The following is a 20408-nucleotide window of genomic DNA, read 5'->3' on the forward strand; positions in this document are numbered from 1 at the left end:
ATGAGTTTACTTACCTCCCCTCAGAAAGACAGAGTCTAGATGACTGATATAACATATAATATGTATATTATAGAATAGCACACTATAGTATATCTAAGTGAAAATCAATACATTAATTTGTTCAATTCAAATTCCAAATTTTAAACCTTTACCTGACAGTTACTTCATTCCTTTTTTATATAACGGTAAGCTCTCAATCCCTGAAGGTTTAGATTATATCTGTCCTAAATGCTGAGTGCAATGGTTTGGATCTAGTGTCCAGTAACTGTTTATTGAAATGACAACTGAAAGTAAAAACTTAGTAGCCTTAATCATTTCTGGAACAGTGACTCTAAAACAAATTAATTAAAATTTTAAGAAAAATTAGGGAGAAAAATCATTAAATAGAGACATACCGATCTGTTTGTAAAACATGGATAAGATGTTCCATTGCTTGAATACCCACTTCCAAGCGATATTTCTGCACAAAAGAAAAATGTTATTTAAGAAAGGAATATCCAACTTAATAACCTTAATGACTGATACAGTGTTACAGACCTTAGATAGTGATTTCAGAGCTCGCACAGCATTTCTTCGATCATCCAGTAAAGTAGATGAAGCTACTCTGTCACAAAGCTTTTGAATCTGTCATGGAAAAATGAAATAACATAAATAAAATAAAAAGAAAGAAAAAAGATACATAAAGTTTCTTCCAAAATTTATACCATTTGAGGGGGAAAAAAAGGATGTCACTATTTAGATAGTATTAATAATCTTGTTACAGATATCAAATAGATTTTTCACAGAGACTTGAAAAATGGAAGTGGCAGAAGAGAAGTCAAATAAGGTTAAGTTATATAAACTGAATAATTAAAAGAAATTAGTAGACTCAGAGCTTTGCAAACATAACTATTACAGCTCTTTCAAGTAAGAAGGATCCATTAGGGCTATGGTATATGATGTGTTAATAAAGTTAATAAACAAAAATTTTTAAAGTAATGATTGTTTACATCATAACTTCACCCTAATGTTTCCACTACATATCTGAATGAGAAAAGTCAGAAACTGTTTATCAAAAATTTAGTTTTAAGTGTACCTCGAAAACCTAGAAGGGTGAAATGTTCTAATAAATGTTCTAATAAATTTTCAGGAATTAAAACCTGAACTGAATTTTAAAATAAACCTTGGAGCATGATTTATAACAGAAAAAAATTAGAAACAACTGTCCATCAAGAGAAGAAAAACTAAATAAATTATGGTATATTTGCCAGTCAAATACTATGAAAACTACTCAAAAGATGTTAACTGTACTGACATAAAAATACTATGATTTAATAAATAGTGAAAAAAAGAGCAAGTTGTAAAATTATGTAAATTGCAAGCTCACTGCAATAAAAGAATCAAACTCTGTGTGTATGTAAAACTGCACAAAAGAAGAATTTGGAAACTTAAAGCAACTATAAAACCTCTAGAAGAAAGCACTGGAGAAAATGCTTGTGGCCTTAAATTAGGCAAGAGTTTCTCAGACACATATATTAAAGTACAATTCATAAAAGAAGAACATAATAACTTGGACTTCATCACTCCTGTTTTTCAAAAGACACTGTTAAGAGAATGAAAAGATAAGCCATAGAAAGGATGAAAAAACATGGAAAACAAGTGATAAAGAACAGTTTTTAAAACCATTACACTCAGGTCCTTCATAGCTCCAACAGTTGTTTCCTATCTTATTATGCTATTACTCATTCTTTAATAACACTTTATACTCAGATTCTAGAAATGATTTTGGTGTGTCACAAATTTTGCATTCAATGTACCAAAATTAATGGTGTTTAAATATATACAGTGTTTTCCAAATTATGTTCTGTAGACTTCTAGTGTCCCAGAAGATATTAACAGACTTCCTATGATCACAACCAATGGGAAACATAAGTTATATACAAAATTAGGTTTCTGCAATGCAGAATTTCTAAGTCTTTACTATATTGATTTGCTTTTCTTCACACTACAGATGCAGTATGTTAACCAAGCCTAGCTTGACTTTTTGATTTTATTCATTCTCAGCTCAGTTCAGTTCAGTTGCTCAGTCATGTCAGACTCTTTGTGACCCCACGAACCACAGCACGCCAGGCCTCGCTGTCCATCACCAACTCCCGGAGTCCACCCAAACCCATGTCCATCGAGTTGGTGATGCCATCCAACCACTTCACCCTCTGTCGTCCCCTTTTCCTCCTGCCCTCAACCTTTCCCAGCATCAGGGTCTTTTCAAATAAGTCAGCTCTTCACCTCAGGTGGCCAAAGTATTGGAGTTTCAGCTTCAACATCAGTCCTTCCAATGAACACCCAGGACTGATCTCCTTTAGGATGGACTGGTTGGATCTCCTTGCAGTCCGAGGGACTCTCAAGAGTCTTCTCCAACACCACAGTTCAAAAGCATCAATTCTTGGGTGCTCAGCTTTCTTTATAGTCCAACTCTCACATCCATACATGACTACTGGAAAAACCATAGCCTTGACTAGACAGACCTTTGTGGACAAAGTAATGTCTCTGCTTTTCAATATGCTGTCTAGGTTGGCCATAACTTTCCTTCCAAAGAGTAAGCATCTTTTAATTTCATGGCTGCAATCACCATCTGCAGTGATTTTGGAGTCCCAAAAACTAAAGTCAGCCATTGTTTCCCCATCCATTTGCCATAAAGTGATGGGATCGGATCCGTGATCTTAGTCTTCTGAATGTTGAGCTTTAAGCTACCTTTTTCACTCTCCTCTTTCACTTTCATCAAGAGGCTCTTTAGATCTTCTTCACTTTCTGCCATAAGGGTGGTGTCATCTGCATATCTGAGGTTATTGATATTTCTCCTGGCAATCTTGATTCCAGCTTGTGCTTCCTCCAGCCCAGCATTTCTCATGATGTACTCTGTATATAAGTTAAATAAGCAAGAGGACAATATACAGCCTTGACGTACTCCTTTTCCTATTTGGAACCAGTCTGTTGTTCCATGTCCAGTTGCTTCCTGACCTGCATACAGGTTTCTTAGGAGGCAGGTCAGGTGGTCTGGTATTCCCATCTCTTTCAGAATTTTCCAATTTATTGTGATCCACACAAAGGCTTTAGTGTAGTCAATGAATCAGAAATAGATGTTTTTCTGGAACTCTACTGCTTTTTCTATGATCCAGAGGATGTTGGCAATTTGATCTCTGGTTTCTCTGCCTTTTCTAAATCCAGCCTGAACATCTGGAAGTTCACGGTTCATGTATTGCTGAAGCCTGGCTTGGAGAATTTTGAGCATTACTTTACTAGCGTGTGAGATTGAGTGCAACTCTGTGGTAGTTTGAGCATTCTTTGGCATTGCCTTTCTTTGGGACTGGAATGAAAACTGACCCTTTCCAGTCCTGTGGCCACTGCTGAGTTTTCCAAATTTGTTGACGTATTGAGTGCAACACTTTCACAGCATCATCTTTTAGGATTTGAAATAAATCAACTGGAATTCCATCACATCCACTAGCTTTGTTCGTAGTGATGCTTTCTAAGGCCCACTTGACTTCACATTCCAGGATGTCTGGCTCTATGTGAGTGATCACACCATCGTGATTATCTGGGTCGTGAAGATCTTTTTTGTACAGTTCTTCTGTGTATTCTTGACACCTCTTCTTAATATCTTCTGCTTTTGTTAGGTCCCTCCCATTTCTGTCCTTTATTGAGCCCATCTTTGCATGAAATGTTCCCTTGGTATCTCTAATTTTCTTGAAGAGAGCTCTATAGTCTTTCCCATTCTTTCCCATTGTTTTCCTCCTCACGTTTAGAAATTATTCCTACCTTAAATTGTACTTACTTCTTATTAATTATATTGACTTTCAAAAATGGAATAATAGCTTTTCGGCCGGAAATGCCATCTTCCAGTAATTCGCCAAAATGACCAACACTAAGGGAAAGAGGAGGGGCACCCGCTACATGTTCTCTAGGCCTTTTAGAAAACATGGAGTTGTTCCTTTGGCCACAGACATGCGAATCTACAAGAAGGGGGATATTGTAGGTATCAAGGGAATGGGTACTGTTCAAAAAGGAATGCCCCACAAATGTTAACCATGGCAAAACTGGGAGAGTCTACAATGTTACCCAGAATGCTGTTGGCATCATTGTAAACAAACAAGTTAAGGGCAAGATTCTTGCCAAGACAATTAATGTGCCTATCGAGCATATTAAGCCCTCTAAGAGCCAAGATAGCTTCCTAAAATGTGTGAAAGAAAAAGATCAGTAAAAGAAGGAAGCCAAAGAGAAAGGAACTTGGGTTCAGCTGAAGCGCCAGCCTGCTCCACCCAGAGAAGCACACTCTGTGAGGACCACTGGAAAGGAACCTGAACTGTTGGAACCCATTCCCTATGAATTCATGGCCTGAAGGGTGTAAAAATAAAGACCTGGACTGTAAAAAAAAAAAAAGGAATAATAAAACGTTCTCTTTATCAAGTAATTGGTTGATAGCTTTTCTCATTTTTTTTAACCTTGAGAAAAACTACACAATTATCTTCTGAAAACACGAATCTCACTATTCTCAGCTTAAAGAATACCTAAAGCTAAAAAGAGCTTTCCTGAGTATGACTGTAAGATCAAACTGTTAGCTAAAGATAGATTTCTTTTCTAATGAGTTCAAATTATATATCTTCAATTAACTTGGATTAATAAATAAAATCACTAGTTTTTTCAGAAAGCTGTAAAATGTAACTTAAAAACTAACCACTATTTTATTTTTTTTATTTTTTTCTAATCACTAAAGTGTACTATGTATATATAAAAATTTCTGAGTTTGGGTAAATATGTCTCAAGACTTTTTTTTTGTTTCTTTTTTTTGTTTGTTTGTTTGTTTTTCAAGATGACAAACATGCTGGGTGTTCCCTGATGGCCTAGTGGTTGGGATTCCAGGCTTTCACTGCTGTAGACCAGGTTCAATTCTTGGTTGGAGAACTGAGATTTTGCAAGCCACCTGATGCAGCCAAACAAAAGGAGAAGAAAAAAGACTATAACATGTCTTTTATCTATTAAACTTGGGTTTTAGTGGCAAGCACATATTCTTCTCAACTGGTGATTTTAATCCAAACTTTCTCTCTAGTGTCTTAAGACAAACTCAAATCACCACACTGCAAAATCAGTAAGTCAAAAATGAGTATAAGAACAACTTATTTATCCACCATAATTAAGCTATTTGAGATACTGTCAGCCACTAAAATGGCCTTTTCATTTTATTGATTTCTGATAGCAATCTACAACTAATTACAACCATCTCTGGCTTCTTAAAGAACATAATTATAAGCTTTCTTGGCATTTAAACCTAAGTCTTCTCCAATATCAGATACAGGGATGTTTTAGGTGGTAAATGAAGAAAGGAATATAAAAATCTTTGCACAGTACCTAGTACTATAAATGCTCAAAAAATGTTAACAAACTTAATTATCACTCAACTTCTACGATTCCTTTGTATTATTTTTCTATCCTATTAGGCTTCTGACCATCATGGACATCACGTATGTTTCTAACAGATCATTCAACTTTTGCAGATTTTCAGTGAGAAATCTGACAATTAAGCTAGATAGTAATATGTCTGTAACTCCAAATTATATGTCTGTACTCCAAAACTGAGTACATGGACTTTGCAACTCCCACTTGTGCCGTGAGAAAGCCTTATTGTCTCACAATAACACTTCACAGAGTTGAGGTTTCTGAGTGATCTCTCCAAGATGAAGTGCTCTACTGCTGCTTTTTACAGACAATGGAGACCAAGTGAAAGGGAACTACTATACGTTCCAAACCTTACAAACACTTAGCCATGTTTTAGGTCAAACATAGGTCTGCATTTTTAAGGTGACATTTTAGTTCAGTTCAGTTCTGTCGCTCAGTCGTGTCCAACTCTGAGACCACGTGAACCGCAGCACGCCAGGCCTTGCTGTCCATCACCAACTCCCGGAGTCCACCCAAACCCATGTCCATTGAGTTGGTGATGCCATCCAACCACTTCATCCTCTGTCGTCCCCTTCTCTTCCTGCCCTCAACCTTTCCCAGCATCAGGGTCTTTTCCAATGAGTCAGTTCTTCACCTCAGGTGGCCAAAGTATTGGAGTTTCAGCTTCAGCATCAGTCCTTCCAATAAACACCCAGGACTGATCTCCTTTAGGATGGACTGGTTAGATCTCCTTGCAGTCCAAGGGACTCTCAAGAGTCTTCTCCAACACCACAGTTCAAAAGCATCAATTCTTCGGTGCTCAGCTTTCTTTATGGTCCAGCTCTCACATCCATACATGACCACTGGAAAAATCATAGCCTTGACTAGACAGACCTTTGATGGCAAAGTAATGTCCCTGCTTTTTAATATGCTGTCTAGGTTGGTCATAACTTTCCTTCCAAGGAGTAAGCGTCTTGTAATTTCATGGCTGCAATCACCATCTGCAGTGATGTTGGAGCCCCCCAAAATAAAGTCAGCCACTGTCTCCACTGTCTCCCCATCCATTTGCCATGAAGTGATGGGACCAGGTGCCATGATCTTAGTTTTCTGAATGTTGAGCTTTAAGCCACCTTTTTCACTCTCCTCTTTCACTTTCATCAAGAGGCTCTTTAGTTCCTCTTCACTTTCTGCCATAAGGGTGGTGTCATCTGCATATCTGAGGTTATTGATATTTCTCCTGGCAATCTTGATTCCAGCTTGTGCTTCCTCCAGCCCAGCATTTCTCATGATGTACTCTGCATGTAAGTTAAATAGGCAGGGTGACAATATACAGCCTTGACGCACTCCTTTTCCTATTTGAAACCAGTCTGTTATTCCATGTCCAGTTCTAACTGTTGCTTCCTGACCTGCATACAGGTTTCTCAAGAGGCAGGTCAGTTGGTCTGATATTTCCATCTCTTTCAGAATTTTCCACAGTTTATTGTGACCTATACAGTCAAAGGCTTTGACATTTACCAAGAAAAAATTTTGTAGCACAAATATACTTAACTCCTATTCAGATTTCTAAGACCATTATTCTATTTATTCCTGACTTGAAACACCAACTCAATGCAGTATAATTGTGTTCATTATCTATTCTTTTCTTCTTTGAGTTATTAGAACCCCCTGTGTTTTAGCTGGGCACAAAGGCTGTCCACCTAGACTCCCTTCCAAGCTTTCCTTACACCCAGGCAGAGAAAGTGACAACCTTCTGGCCAATGAGTTGTACCTTCCAATCATGTCCTTAAAAGGAAGCTATATGCTCATTTCTCTTTCTCCTTCCCTCAGCCTGGGACTTGAACCTGAAGCTAGTGAAGCATCTTCAACAAGACATTATCACAGGGAATGGCAGAATAAGATAAAAAGCAGCACCTGGGCCCCGGGACCACCCTGAGGAGCATAACTAACCTACCTGAGGGATCACCTTCTAATGGGACTTTTATTGGAGAAAGACACAAACTCTTATCTTGGTTAGACCTCTGTTATAGTAGCTGATCCAATACCTAAACTTATAAAACATTTTACAGGAGAGGAAACTCAAGTTCAGGGAAGAAGAAATGAACCCAAAGTACACTGCTGGTTCGGTGGTGTGGCCCAGATTCTAACTGAGCCACAGAGGTCTCACTCCAGAGCCCATGCTGCTTCTACTATTCTTACACTGCCTTACACTTATCTTACACTGTGCAGGGAAATGTGAGCCTCAGCACCTGCTGCAAACTACAGGCACTGCAAGATTTCTTCCTTGGAAACAGGGGAACATGGTGACGCAGTTTCTGTGAAATGCTTCCACTAGCACTACACCCCACCAACGACGCTGATTAGCCTTGGCCTTAACTGCCCAGCCAGAGTACAGATGGAATAGCCCCTTGCTCCAAGGGAGCTGGAGCTTTATGTTGGGAAAGCTGTAATCAGAAGCTATCAAGTATTTAAGAAAAAGGCAGCACCATATATAAGTACTTCAGAAATTAATACACTCACTTGTAAAGAATCTGGCTGAGATAACAAAGACAAACTGGAACAGAAGGAGGTTACAGAAAATATGTCAGCTCATTATAACAAACACGAAGTGAGGTTTTTTAAAAAAAGACATTAGGGTGGGGACAATGGGCAAAGAGCTGTAGAGATAGATAAGGCAAAAGGATACTTGAAAAAACTGAATTTAAGAGGCTAAGAGGCTTGAGAAGAAAGAATAAAATGTCTGAAACAGCTGTTCAGAATTCAACTTCTAGCATTTTGTCCTTGGGCAATACATGCACACGTACATTCATAATCACAAGAACAACCACTCCAGCACCAATAGAAAACGAACAAGAGAGAAGTACCTTCAATGCCCATTCCTGGAGGACTTTCATTTTTCACTTTACATACTTCTACAGCTTTTCCTTCAACAAGTATGTATTCAAATGCCTCTCTTATCATTAAAAAAAAAGAATCAGAGAATCAAAAAGCATCAGTGAACAAGCTAGCTGAAGTTTGATATGAATCAGCAATCACTCTTCAATATCTCAGAATATTCTAGCTTTGGTAAGGTTAAAGGAATGACAGAGTCTGATGAACTCGGTGCCATAATTTGAAATTGGTAATTCATTTATTCACTCAAAAATGTTACAGAGTGCTGCTACCCTCATAGGAGCCATGGTCAGTGCAACCAGAGAGTCGTTGTTTGTGACAAGGTAAATTCAGAAATTGCACTAAGCAAAGGGGTGAGGGATGAGTAAAACAGTGAGGGAGATGAAGAGGTACAGTTATAAAATAAGTCACAGAGATATAATGTACAGCATAGGGAATAGAGTCAATAATATTGCAGTAGCTTTGTATGGTGACAGATGGTATCTAGACTTATAGTGGTGATCACTTTGTAATGTACAAATATATCAAACCACTACACTGTACACCTGAAACTAATATTATAAATCAATTACACTTCAATAAAAAAGAAAGAAACTAAGACTGTAAATTAGCAACTTCTGTAACAATTGGTTACCTTTATGGTTGTTTAAAAAAAACTGGGCTTGTATATTATATGTTCATGAGAATGTGTGTCTGTATTGTCATTTCATTTTTCCTAGCAATACATTTTTACTATGTTTTACAAAAGTGTTGGCCTGTGATGAATTGGAAATGGCGGGGGGGGGGGGGGGGGGGCAGGTGGAAACCAATCCACTGGTCCTTTACCACAATCAAGTTTGAGAAATACTGCTAAATTGCTTAATATTTTGCTGGGGCCTGCAAAATTCTGTTTTGGGAAAACAGCAGTGGATCACTTTAGAAGATACCTACTCAAATGAAACTATAAAAGCAAGGAGACAACAGAATAAATTAAAAACAAGTAAGAAATATACAGAAAATAGTAAGCATGATGAAGGGAATGATATAGAGAAATGAGACTGGAAGGACAATACTACTCTGGATAGCACAGCTGGTCAGAAGGCCCCAACTTAAGGAGTGATTTGGATATGGTGGACGTGTGGGTTAAGGGTAACAAGAATGTAGCAAGCAGAAAAGCAGGGAAGCAGAGTGAAAGAGGACCTTACCATCAGAAGAAAAAAGGACAGTATTTTAGAACAGAAGAATATATTTATTCAGTGTCCCAAATGGGATCCTGAGGTGAGAGGCTTTGTTGCCAGCAACTCACTCACTCTCTCAAGAAACTGACCAATGAGGCCACTTAGTAATTTAAAGAAAAATGCATGAATTTACTAGTCAAAGGCTGTTAGCCTAGTTGACACTCTTACTTAAAAGGAAGTACAAGTTTAAATCCCACAGATTTTAATGCTATCTTGCTCCTTTTCAGGTAACATTTTGCTGCCATTATTGATCAAAAGAATGAGTTACAATACAGAATATACGAATCCAGTCTACTTTTGTAAAAAGTCAAATATTTGTCCCTAGGCCTTTTAAAAATACTCATCACAGCATACGACCGAGGCACAACATTTCAGATGACCTCTGTAGACTTGAAACAAGTGACGTTCCCAGAATTTTACTGCCTGAATCAACAGAGATGTAAATGTGGTTGACCCTTGAACAACAGATCTGAGCTGTGCAGGTCCACTTATATTTGGATTTTTTTCAACAGCAAATACTATAGATTCTCAATCAATTAAATCTGAGGATATCGAGGAACAGAGGATACACAGAGACAACTATAAATTACAGGAGGATTTTCCACTGTGCAGAAGGTTGGTGTTGTTCAAAATTCAACGCACAGTCAATACACGTAAGGTTATAGAACAGTATACTGGTAACAATCAAAAAAGACACTTCACCCTATTTACTTGAAACAAAGAAACTTTTAATTAAAAAAAAAAACACAACTCTTGCTGTGGGGACCCAACTATGTTCATTAATTAGTAAATAGAAATATTCTAATACTTCTGCTAAAATTAAAAAAAAATCAAATATCTGTGAATATAACCATCTCAGTCTATAAATAAACTCGTTTAAGTGATAAACATTGGTAAATGCAAAGCAAACACTCTGGAAGGATGTACACAAAACTTCCTTAGAGATTACTCCTGGTAACAGGAAATAAGATTGTGGAGAGAGGAAGAAAGGGGCAATTTGAGCCTATATATTGATTTGGATTATTTATAACAAGCGAGTTTTCAACTAGTGCTTCAATAACAGAAACATTTAAAGACAATTCCAGAATATATCAGCCTTTGCTCTTATTCTAGTATCTGCTTTAACAGACCACCTGACTGACTCACTGTTCATCTACTTTCTGAACACCACTGGGGCTTGTAATTCCTGACAGTTATGCTCTACAGTTATCATGAACACTGAACTGGCAGATACTGAACCACTGTACCAGAGAAGGCAATGGCAACCCACTCAGTACTCTTGCCTGGAAAATCCCATGGATGGAGGAGCCTGGTAGGCTGCAGTCCATGGGGTCGCGAAGATCGGACAGGACTGAGTGGCTTTACTTTTACTTTTTACTTTCATGCGTTGGAGAAGGAAATGGCAACCCACTCCAGGGTTCTTGCGTGGAGAATCCCAAGGACGGGGGAGCCTGGTAGGCTGCCGTCTGTGGGGTCACACAGAGTCGGACACGACTGACGCAACTTAGCAGCAGCAGAGCCAATGTACCTAAGGAAAATACAGGCCTAGGACCTTATGAGCCTCTGGTAACATTTTCATCATTGGATCCAATACATAACCTTGTTTAATGTGTGCTTCTGTTTAAAGACATCTTGCTCAATATATATCTTGATTCATTAACACTGAACTCACAGCTAAAAGTGCTATTTCTCATGCCCGAGGCAAGCTAATCTAACAAACACATTTTCTCCCTAAGCTACATCACAACTTCCTCATCCTTCGGAACACCAGGTAAGACCTCAGCACCATACTCTGGGCCAGTTTTAACTGTGAAATCAACAAAAAGCACAAAAATGCAAAGCACATGACAATAAACAGACTGTGCAAAAGACGCATGTTTACAGTATGGGGATGGGATTTAAAACCATTAAGCTCTGCAGCAACTGGCTGAAGCTGAACACCAGCTACACCCTCAAGGCAGGATATGCAGGCTTCAGTTCCATCCCAGGCCTCTCGGCTCTCTTTTCTAACCTGACCTGCTTCACCGAATACTGATGTTACCCACCTGACACTGCTGGGATTTGATACTGTGATTCTTGCATTAAACAGAGTATTATGCACTAACAAGGACAACAACAAAAACCCAGTTCTAACGAGAAAACATACATATGAGGAAAATTTAACTCACAGTTTTAATTAAAAGTATTGAAGGGAGTAATAAGGAAAAACTTCAGAGACAGAAGTATTTCAATTAATTCATACTATGCTAACTAGGTACTGGATTTTCTCAGAGACAAATACAATGATGAATTAGACATGGACTGAAAAAGTCAGACAAAATTGAACAACTGACCATTCACTCTTGTTATCAAGATACTTTTATAGTCGCTTAGAAGAGGGTATGCAGTTTAGAAAACTAAAAATCCGGTGTCTTAAGTAATTTCTAATAAAGTAGCTTTGTTTTAATATGCCAAGATCTCCAAGACATACCAATGAAAAAGATAGCTGCAGAACACTATAAACAGTGTATCATTTATGAAAAAGAGATAAACATGCCCATACAAATATATAATTTCATACTGCATGATTATTTATAAGCGTGTGGAAGGATTTATACCAAAATAAGAATAGCAGTTATTTCAGGAAACAGAACTGAAATTGGAGATGGCAGTCAAAGAGGGCTTAAACTTTACTAGTATTGTTTGGCATTTTGTATAATAAAATAAAAAAGCTAATTAGTAAAATAATATGTATAACATCATGTAGCTCATGAGGTGATTATGTATCAGGACTCTTGCCTGATGAGATTGTCATGTGAGATTCACAAGTTCACTTGTCAAGAAAAATATGAAAAGGACAAAAAATTCCATTAATAACTAGTAAAGCCCAATTACAACCTCATGCCTATGGCACAGTGGTAAAGAATCTGCCTGCCAATGCAGGAGATGTGGGTTCAGTCCTTGGATCAGGAAAATACCCTGGAGTAGGAAATAGCAATCCACTCCAGTATTCTTGCCTGGAAAATTCCATGGACAGAGGATCCTAGCGGGCTCCAGTCCATGGGGTTGTAAGAGCTGGACACAGCACGAAAGCACAGCATAATCTGCATTTGTTTGCTTCTTCTGTTTACTAATAGTGTAAACTTGTTTGCTAATAGTTTATTTTTACTCAGTGATACACAAGAGACCAAAAAAGGAAAAGGAATGAATAGGGAAGAAAAATCTGAGATGAGGAATATGAAAATAAGAAATCACTGAGAAATAAGAAGGGAAAAAGAGAAGGTACCATAAAACTAGGATGCTGAGGTACATTTAAAGGACTCTGACATAAAGCAGTTTGCAGTATTTTTTCACAATTCCTAAGAGAAATTCATAATTTCTAGTATTCAGTAACTATTTAACTGACATGAGAAAATGAAAGTCAGTAATGCCAATTTAAAAAAATCAAATTCAACTATTCAATCATTTATTCAACAGATACTTATCAAGCGTCTAATATCAACTTTTTTCTTTTCTTTCTTTCCTTAAAAAAAAAATTTTTGGCTACTATGCATATAGGATCTTAGTTCCCCAACCAGGAATGGAACCTGTACCCCCTGCACTGGAAGCACAGAGTCTTAACTACGAGACTGCCAGGGAAATCCCCCAACTTGTTTGATATAACTTTGCCTTCATGAGGTTTAAAACATAGTTATAACTTCTTTGGAGAGAATTTCCCTAACTATGACTACAGGACTAAAGCAACTCATGCTAATCAACAGTCAATTCGATTTATGTTGTTTTAATGAAACAAAAAGTTACTGGTTTTGATTACAGAAAGAGCCAGAAATTTGTTTTAAATCAAATTCTATCACTGAGAAGATTTTATTAAAAAAAGAAAAAAAAAAAACCAAGAGCCGGACTTATCTTCACATGATCTGAACTGTTTCAATCTTAAAGTGGGGGGGAGGGGGTGATTACAAAGTCAAACACCAGTCTCTTTTCAGATTAATCCATAAACCTAACACAATCTATTTCCATTACAATTACTAATAAGTTAGCCAACATAATATACTGCTTCATCTATTCTCCATGCTTTCTCTAAGAAATTACCTGTTTTCCAAAAACACACGCTTTTAAGCAAGGCATCATACTGAAATTTGTCTAACAAATAACTTATCACAAATGCTAGCAATTCAAAGTCTAACAGTACACAAGTTTTCAAATTATAAACTAAAATTATAAATTTTATAAATTACAAATTTTAATTATAAAAATTTGTGACTTTTTATACACAGAAAGTTTGTGGCATTTCTCCCTGAGGTATAAAAATATAAGCATGCCTTTTCTAGGATATATACAACAGAAAAACCAGACAAAGCAGTATAAATAATAAGAGGTACATGTTCAAAAAGAAAGTCAAATTTACATAAGAAATTCTTATATTCTCTCCTGAAAGATAATTGAAGTGATTATAATTATAAATCATAAAACATCAAGAATTATTTTGTCTTTTAGGTTACCCAAAGGGCAAGAGTTCATGAACTCTATAGAGCTGATGATAAGGAAGGACTTCTATTTTAAATGCAGCATTCCAAGCAAGGAAATCGAAACTGTAATCAGAAATCTTCCAGCAAACAAAAGCCCAGGACCAGATGGCTTCACAGCTGAATTCTACCAAAAATTTAGAGAAGAGCTAACACCTATCTTACACAAACTCTTCCAGAGAATTGCAGAAAAAGGTAAACTTACAAACTCATTCTATGAGGCCACTATCACCTTAATTCCAAAACCAGACAAAGATGCCACAAAAAAAGAAAACTACAGGCCAATATCACTGATGAACATAGATGCAAAAATCCTTAACAAAATTCTAGCAAACAGAATCCAACAACATGTTAAAAAAATCATACACCATGACCAAGTGGGCTTTATCCCAGGAATGCAAGGATTCTTTAGTATCCGCAAATCAATCAATGTAATACACCACATTAACAAATTGAAAGATAAAAACCATATGATTATCTCAATAGATGCAGAAAAAGCCTTTGACAAAATTCAACATCCATTTATGATTAAAACTCTCCAGAAAGCAGGAATAGAAGGAACATACCTCAACATAATCAAAGCTATATATGACAAACCCACAGCAAGCATCACCCTCAATGGTGAAAAATTGAAAGCATTTCCCCTGAAATCAGGAACAAGACAAGGGTGCCCACTCTCACCACTACTATTCAACATAGTTTTGGAAGTGTTGGCCACAGCAATAAGGGCTGAAATAGAAGTAGAAGGAATCCAGATAGGAAAAGAGGCAGTGAAGCTCTCTCTGTTTGCAGATGACATGATCCTCTATATAGAAAACCCTAAAGACTCTACCAGAAATTAACTAGAGCTAATCAACGAATATAGTAAAGTCGCAGGATATAAAATTAACACACAGAAATCTCTTGCATTCCTATACACTAACAATGAGAAAACAGAAAGAGAAATTAAGGAAACAATACCATTCACCATTGCAACAAAAAGAATAAAATACTTAGGAGTATATCTACCTAAAGAAACAAAAGACCTATACATAGAAAACTATAAAACACTGATGAAAGAAATCAAAGAGGAGACAGACAGATGGAGAAATATACCGTGTTCATGGATTGGAAGAATCAATATTGTCAAAATGGCTATACTACCCAAAGCAATCTATAGATTCAGTGCAATCCCTATCAAACTACCAACGGTATTTTTCACAGAACTAGAACAAATAATTTCACAATTTGTATGGAAATACAAGAAACCTCGAATAGCCAAAGTAACTGTGAGAAAGAAGAATGGAACTGGAGGAATCAACCTGCCTGACTTCAGACTATACTACAAAGCCACAGTCATCAAGACAGTATGGTACCGGCACAAAGACAGAAATACAGATCAATGGAACAGAATAGAAAGCCCAGAGATAAATCCACGAACCTATGGACACCTTATCTTCGACAAAGGAGGCAAGGATATACAATGGAAAAAAGACAACCTCTTTAACAAGTGGTGCTGGGAAAACTGGTCAACCACCTGTAAAAGAATGAAACTAGAACACTTTCTAACACCATACACAAAAATAAACTCAAAATGGATTAAAGATCTAAATGTAAGACCAGAAACTATCAAACTCCTAGAGGAGAACATAGGCAAAACACTCTCTGACATAAATCACAGCAGGATCCTCTATGACCCACATCCTAGAATTTTAGAAACAAAAGCAAAAATAAACCAATGGGACCTAATGAAGCTTTTGCACAACAAAGGAAACTATAAGCAAGGTGAAAAGACAGCCCTCAGATTGGGAGAAAATAATAGCAAATGAAGCAACAGACAAAGGATTAATCTCAAAAATATACAAGCAACTCCTCCAGCTCAACTCCAGAAAAATAAATGACCCAATCAAAAAATGGGCCAAAGAACTAGACAGACATTTCTCCAAGGAAGACATACAGATGGCAAAAAAACACATGAAAAGATGCTCAACATCACTCATTATCAGAGAAATGCAAATCAAAACCACAATGAGGTACCATTACACGCCAGTCAGGATGGCTGCTATCCAAAAGTCTACAAGCAATAAATGCTGGAGAGGGTGTGGAGAAAAGGGAACCCTCTTACACTGTTGGTGGGAATGCAAATTAGTACAGCCACTATGGAAAACAGTGTGGAGATTTCTTAAAAAGCTGGAAATAGAACTGCCATATGACCCAGCAATCCCACTTCTGGGCATACACACCGAGGAAACCAGATCTGAAAGAGACACATGCACCCCAATGTTCATCGCAGCACTGTTTATAATAGCCAGGACATGGAAGCAACCTAGATGCCCATCAGCAGACGAATGGATGAGGAAGCTGTGGTACATATACACCATGGAATATTACTCAGCCATTAAAAAGAATTCATTTGAATCAGTTCTAATGAGATGGATGAAACTGGAGCCCATTATACAGAGCGAAGTAAGCCAGAAAGATAAAGACCATTACAGTATACTAACACATATATATGGAATTTAGAAAGATGGTAACGATAACCTTATATGCAAAACAGAAAAAGAGACTCAGATGTAGAGAACAGACTTGTGGACTCTGGGAGAAGGTGAGGGTGGGATGTTTCAAGAGAACAGCATCAAAACATGTATATTATCTAGGGTGAAACAGATCACCAGCCCAGGTTGGGTGCAAGAGACAAGTGCTTGGGCCTGGTGCACTGGGAAGACCCAGAGGGAGGTGGGAGGGGGGACCGGGATGGGGAATACATGTAAATCCATGGCTAATTCATTTCAATGTATGACAAAAACCACTGCAATGTTGTGAAGTAATTAGCCTCCAACTAATAAAAATAAATGGAAAAAAAAATAAAAATAAATGCAGCATTCCTTTAAAAAATATATCCTTTAGGAACATTTTATCCAATATATGTTTCTCAGAACACTAGACCTACAGGGAGGTCTTATTGGAGGGAGAAAAAGGATATGATCAATTAGATTTGACAAACACAACTTACTTTCTAACTCCATCTGGAAAATATTTGTAAACGTAACATACTGTCTGTTTAATAAACCTTGTACAAATACCAGGTTTTTTGTTTTGTTTTTGACCATCACACAGTATATGTCTTTAGTAACAAAATCCTTTCAACTACAGCCACTCACATTTTTTGGGACACACTTTGATATGTAAATTTTAAATGATACAAATACTCTACATAATTAACCTTCAAGAAAGCCATGGAGTTTTCAATAGGCACTACTTTTAAAGAATATGAGACACCTTTGGTTGGGTATAGTGATCAAAACACAAATCATTACTATGGCTTTGTCTGACACTGTTATTGTGAGAGAGCCAGGAGAGAAAACGCCTACCAGTTCCAACACTGACCGGGTTATTAATGTAGAATATGAACCACGAAGCCAGATATAGGAGTTTCAGGCTACACATTTTATAGTAACGGGGTATATAATGTGCTCGACTAAACAAAAACTGTGTCTAAATTTAAGTGCACATTCCTTAATAACAATTTTTATTAAAAGAAACTACAGCTGTGTCCATATAGCCCTTTTGCTTTTCAAGTCAGCTGACCAAAGTCTGATCTAAAAAAAGACACTTTAGCAGTACAGTAATTCTACATATCTTTTCTGGACTTTCGCAGCTTTCATGTTTTGGGACACAATTTGAGAAGAGAACCCCACCCCTATGATTCATCATCACAAATAGTTAACATTTTTCTTGGAATCTGCAAGAAACTCACCTTCAAAAAAGAAGGTATTAGTTGGAAGGTAGATGGAAAATTAAGCATGTATGAGCTCTCAAAAGGGCTTCCCAGTTTGAACTAGTAGTAAAGAACCTGTCTGCCAACGAAGGAGACTTAAGAGACGAAGGTTCAATTCCTGGGTCAGGAAGATCCCTTGGAGGAGGGCACCGCAACCCACTCTAGTATTCTTGCCTGGAGAATTCCATGGGCAGAGGAGCCTGGTGGGGTACCAGTCCATTGGGTCACAAAGAGCTGGACAGGACTGAGGTGACACAGCACTTAGCACGAGCACCCAAACAAATGAGTAGGATATTTACTATGATCAGTGTTTATCTGGACCTAGCAAAGTATGCCAAGGCCAAGGAGGCTTTAATCATCAGAAACCAGTTAATGCCTTTCTCTACTGAAGTAAAAAAGAGAAATCAAATTAAAAAGTATCTGATGCTATGAAATATGAAAGGTTTAATGTGAATGAAACTCCAGACTTAAATATTTAAAACTTCATAGAATTATTGACCACCATATGCTATAAACACAAATATTTACTACGTTGTTTCTAGAGAACACCTTAATACCAGCCCAAAGTTACTGTTAACTGAGTATGAAAAGCTAGGTACCATACAATCAATAATACAACTCAAACATTTAGGAGAAGTTTAAGGAAAAGCAGGAAAGCAGTCAAAGCACAGCAAATCTGAAAAATCCCTGAAGTAAAAAGTTTGACATAATGAATTTCAATCATTTCAGAACTTTGATTCCTACAGTCTTTAAAAAGTATTGTTTTAACACCTAGTTATTGTTTTAACACCTAGTACTAGTATGGAAAAAGAGATTAAAATATATATGAACACTGCACCAAAGATGTTTAAGAGTCTAGAAGAGATGCAGCAGATATAAAGGGTAGAAAGTTTAAGAAATGCACAGTCTAGTTAATCTGAAGATTAATCAGAGGAGAAATATGATCTGCAGTTTAGTGGATGAAAAAATAAGGGGTGCAAATTAGGGAAGGGATCCATGATGGATTTAAAGGAGAGGTAGAACTTAAGACAATGAAAAGAGGCTTTCCACTGGAAAAGATGAGAAAAGCAAAAAAGAAGGGAAACCACAATGGAAATAATATAACTTTGCAGAAATGGAGGAAACTACAAAATACTGATAAAGCAGAAGTTAGAAATTCTAAGCTCTGGCAACTAGAATATCCAGGTCACATCAAATCACCAATTAAAAGATCTAATATTATACCAACAGTCTACTGATGCCCTATAAATACTCCTAAATTAGTAACTTACGACCCTGTATTAACCAACTACTCTTCCGGATGGAATGAGATGGTGAAATAAATTTTATTCATGCTGAGTAAATAGAATAACAGTAACTCAGAGTAAACTATTAATTCTCATCAGAAGACATTGGTTTTACAATTTTGAATATATACGTTCAAGGTTAGGCAAGAACAAGGGCCTCCCACTTTCCTTTCAGTTTATATATACATGATACACAAGTGATTCCAGTTTCCCTTTGAAATCATGATATAAAAGCTATGTCGCTCCATTCACTATGGCAAGATCAAAGTGCTCTAGTCTCAGCTCTGCATTACTATGCAAGTGGCTTCAGAGCTCTGTGCTCCAGTCTCCTAACTTGTAAAATGAAGGGGTTCCACCTGGATGATCTGCAAAGAGCCTTTCAGCTTTAAAATCCTATAATCAATTAGTTGTGCACCATCTTTGCTAGAGAGGACATTGTGACAAGACTATAACAAAAAAAATATTCTTTCCCTGAAAACACGTAATAAGGGACTTCCCTGGCACTTCAGGGATTAAGACCCCAAGCTCCCAAGGCAGGGGGTACAGGTTTCGTCTCTGGCCTGGGTACTAAGATCACACATGTTGCATAGCACAGCCAAAAAAAGGAAAAGAAAAAAAAAAGTAATAAAAACTTAGCTTTTATTGAACACATACTAAGTGCTGGGTTCTTTCCATTTTTTATTTCACTTAATCCTCATTACACCCATTAGAGTAGGCATTTTTCTGATTTTACTCATACTAGTCATCTCTTGCCTATTCAATCCAATGAGAGGTGGAAGGCAAGGATTCAAATCAAGTTCTAATAAACCACACTTTAAAACCTGGTGCCTCATACAAAAATATCAGACAGATAAAATACATGAACAAAAGCTGAAGAGGTGGGCTGTGACTATGGTAACCTGGAGAGAGCATGTGTATGTGTATGTATGCACGCGACCGCGTGTGAAATCTCCTGATTTTCAAATGAAGGAAGGCAGATTCACCAGCTTTCAGCTTCTGCTTTCAACAGTTCTAATTCAGATGATGTTAATTTTAATAATTACATAAATTTCCAAAATTCCCAGATATGTATTAAAATACACACATCAGCAGTAAAGCCTAGGTTTTGATGTAAGGCAGCTTTGGTTGAATTCTGGCTCCATTACTTGCAGTGTGACTTAGGTCAAGTGACTTCACCTCTCTAAGCCTCAAGTTTTCATTTGTAAAGTGAGGATACTATAACATATCCTGCAAGGTGGTTGGGGATCTAAGGAGAATGAGAATGTAAACTACAAAGAACAGTCTGACAGATGAAAACTATTATTGGACCTTCAGGATCCCAGTAACACAGAACATAGGATCAACG

The 20408-nt window shown here is 37.2% G+C and overlaps 1 protein-coding gene and 1 pseudogene across 2 annotated transcripts in view; one reads left to right on the top strand and one right to left on the bottom strand.

Annotated features, from left to right (window-relative positions):
- USO1 (USO1 vesicle transport factor) overlaps positions 1-20408 on the bottom strand; it is an 80628-nt gene that overhangs the window by 59012 nt on the left and 1208 nt on the right. For both annotated transcript variants that reach the window (XM_020904144.2, XM_020904142.2), the window contains exons 2-3: positions 538-624; positions 396-460 (exon numbers count right to left, since the gene is read on the bottom strand). In XM_020904144.2, the coding sequence (XP_020759803.1) occupies positions 396-460; positions 538-624 (152 nt within the window). The remainder of the gene's footprint in view (positions 1-395; positions 461-537; positions 625-20408) is intronic.
- On the top strand, positions 3819-4428 carry LOC110144248 (large ribosomal subunit protein eL21-like; annotated as a pseudogene).

This window comes from Odocoileus virginianus, chromosome 29, assembly GCF_023699985.2.
Source record: "Odocoileus virginianus isolate 20LAN1187 ecotype Illinois chromosome 29, Ovbor_1.2, whole genome shotgun sequence".
In the NCBI taxonomy this organism is placed as follows: domain Eukaryota; kingdom Metazoa; phylum Chordata; class Mammalia; order Artiodactyla; family Cervidae; genus Odocoileus; species Odocoileus virginianus.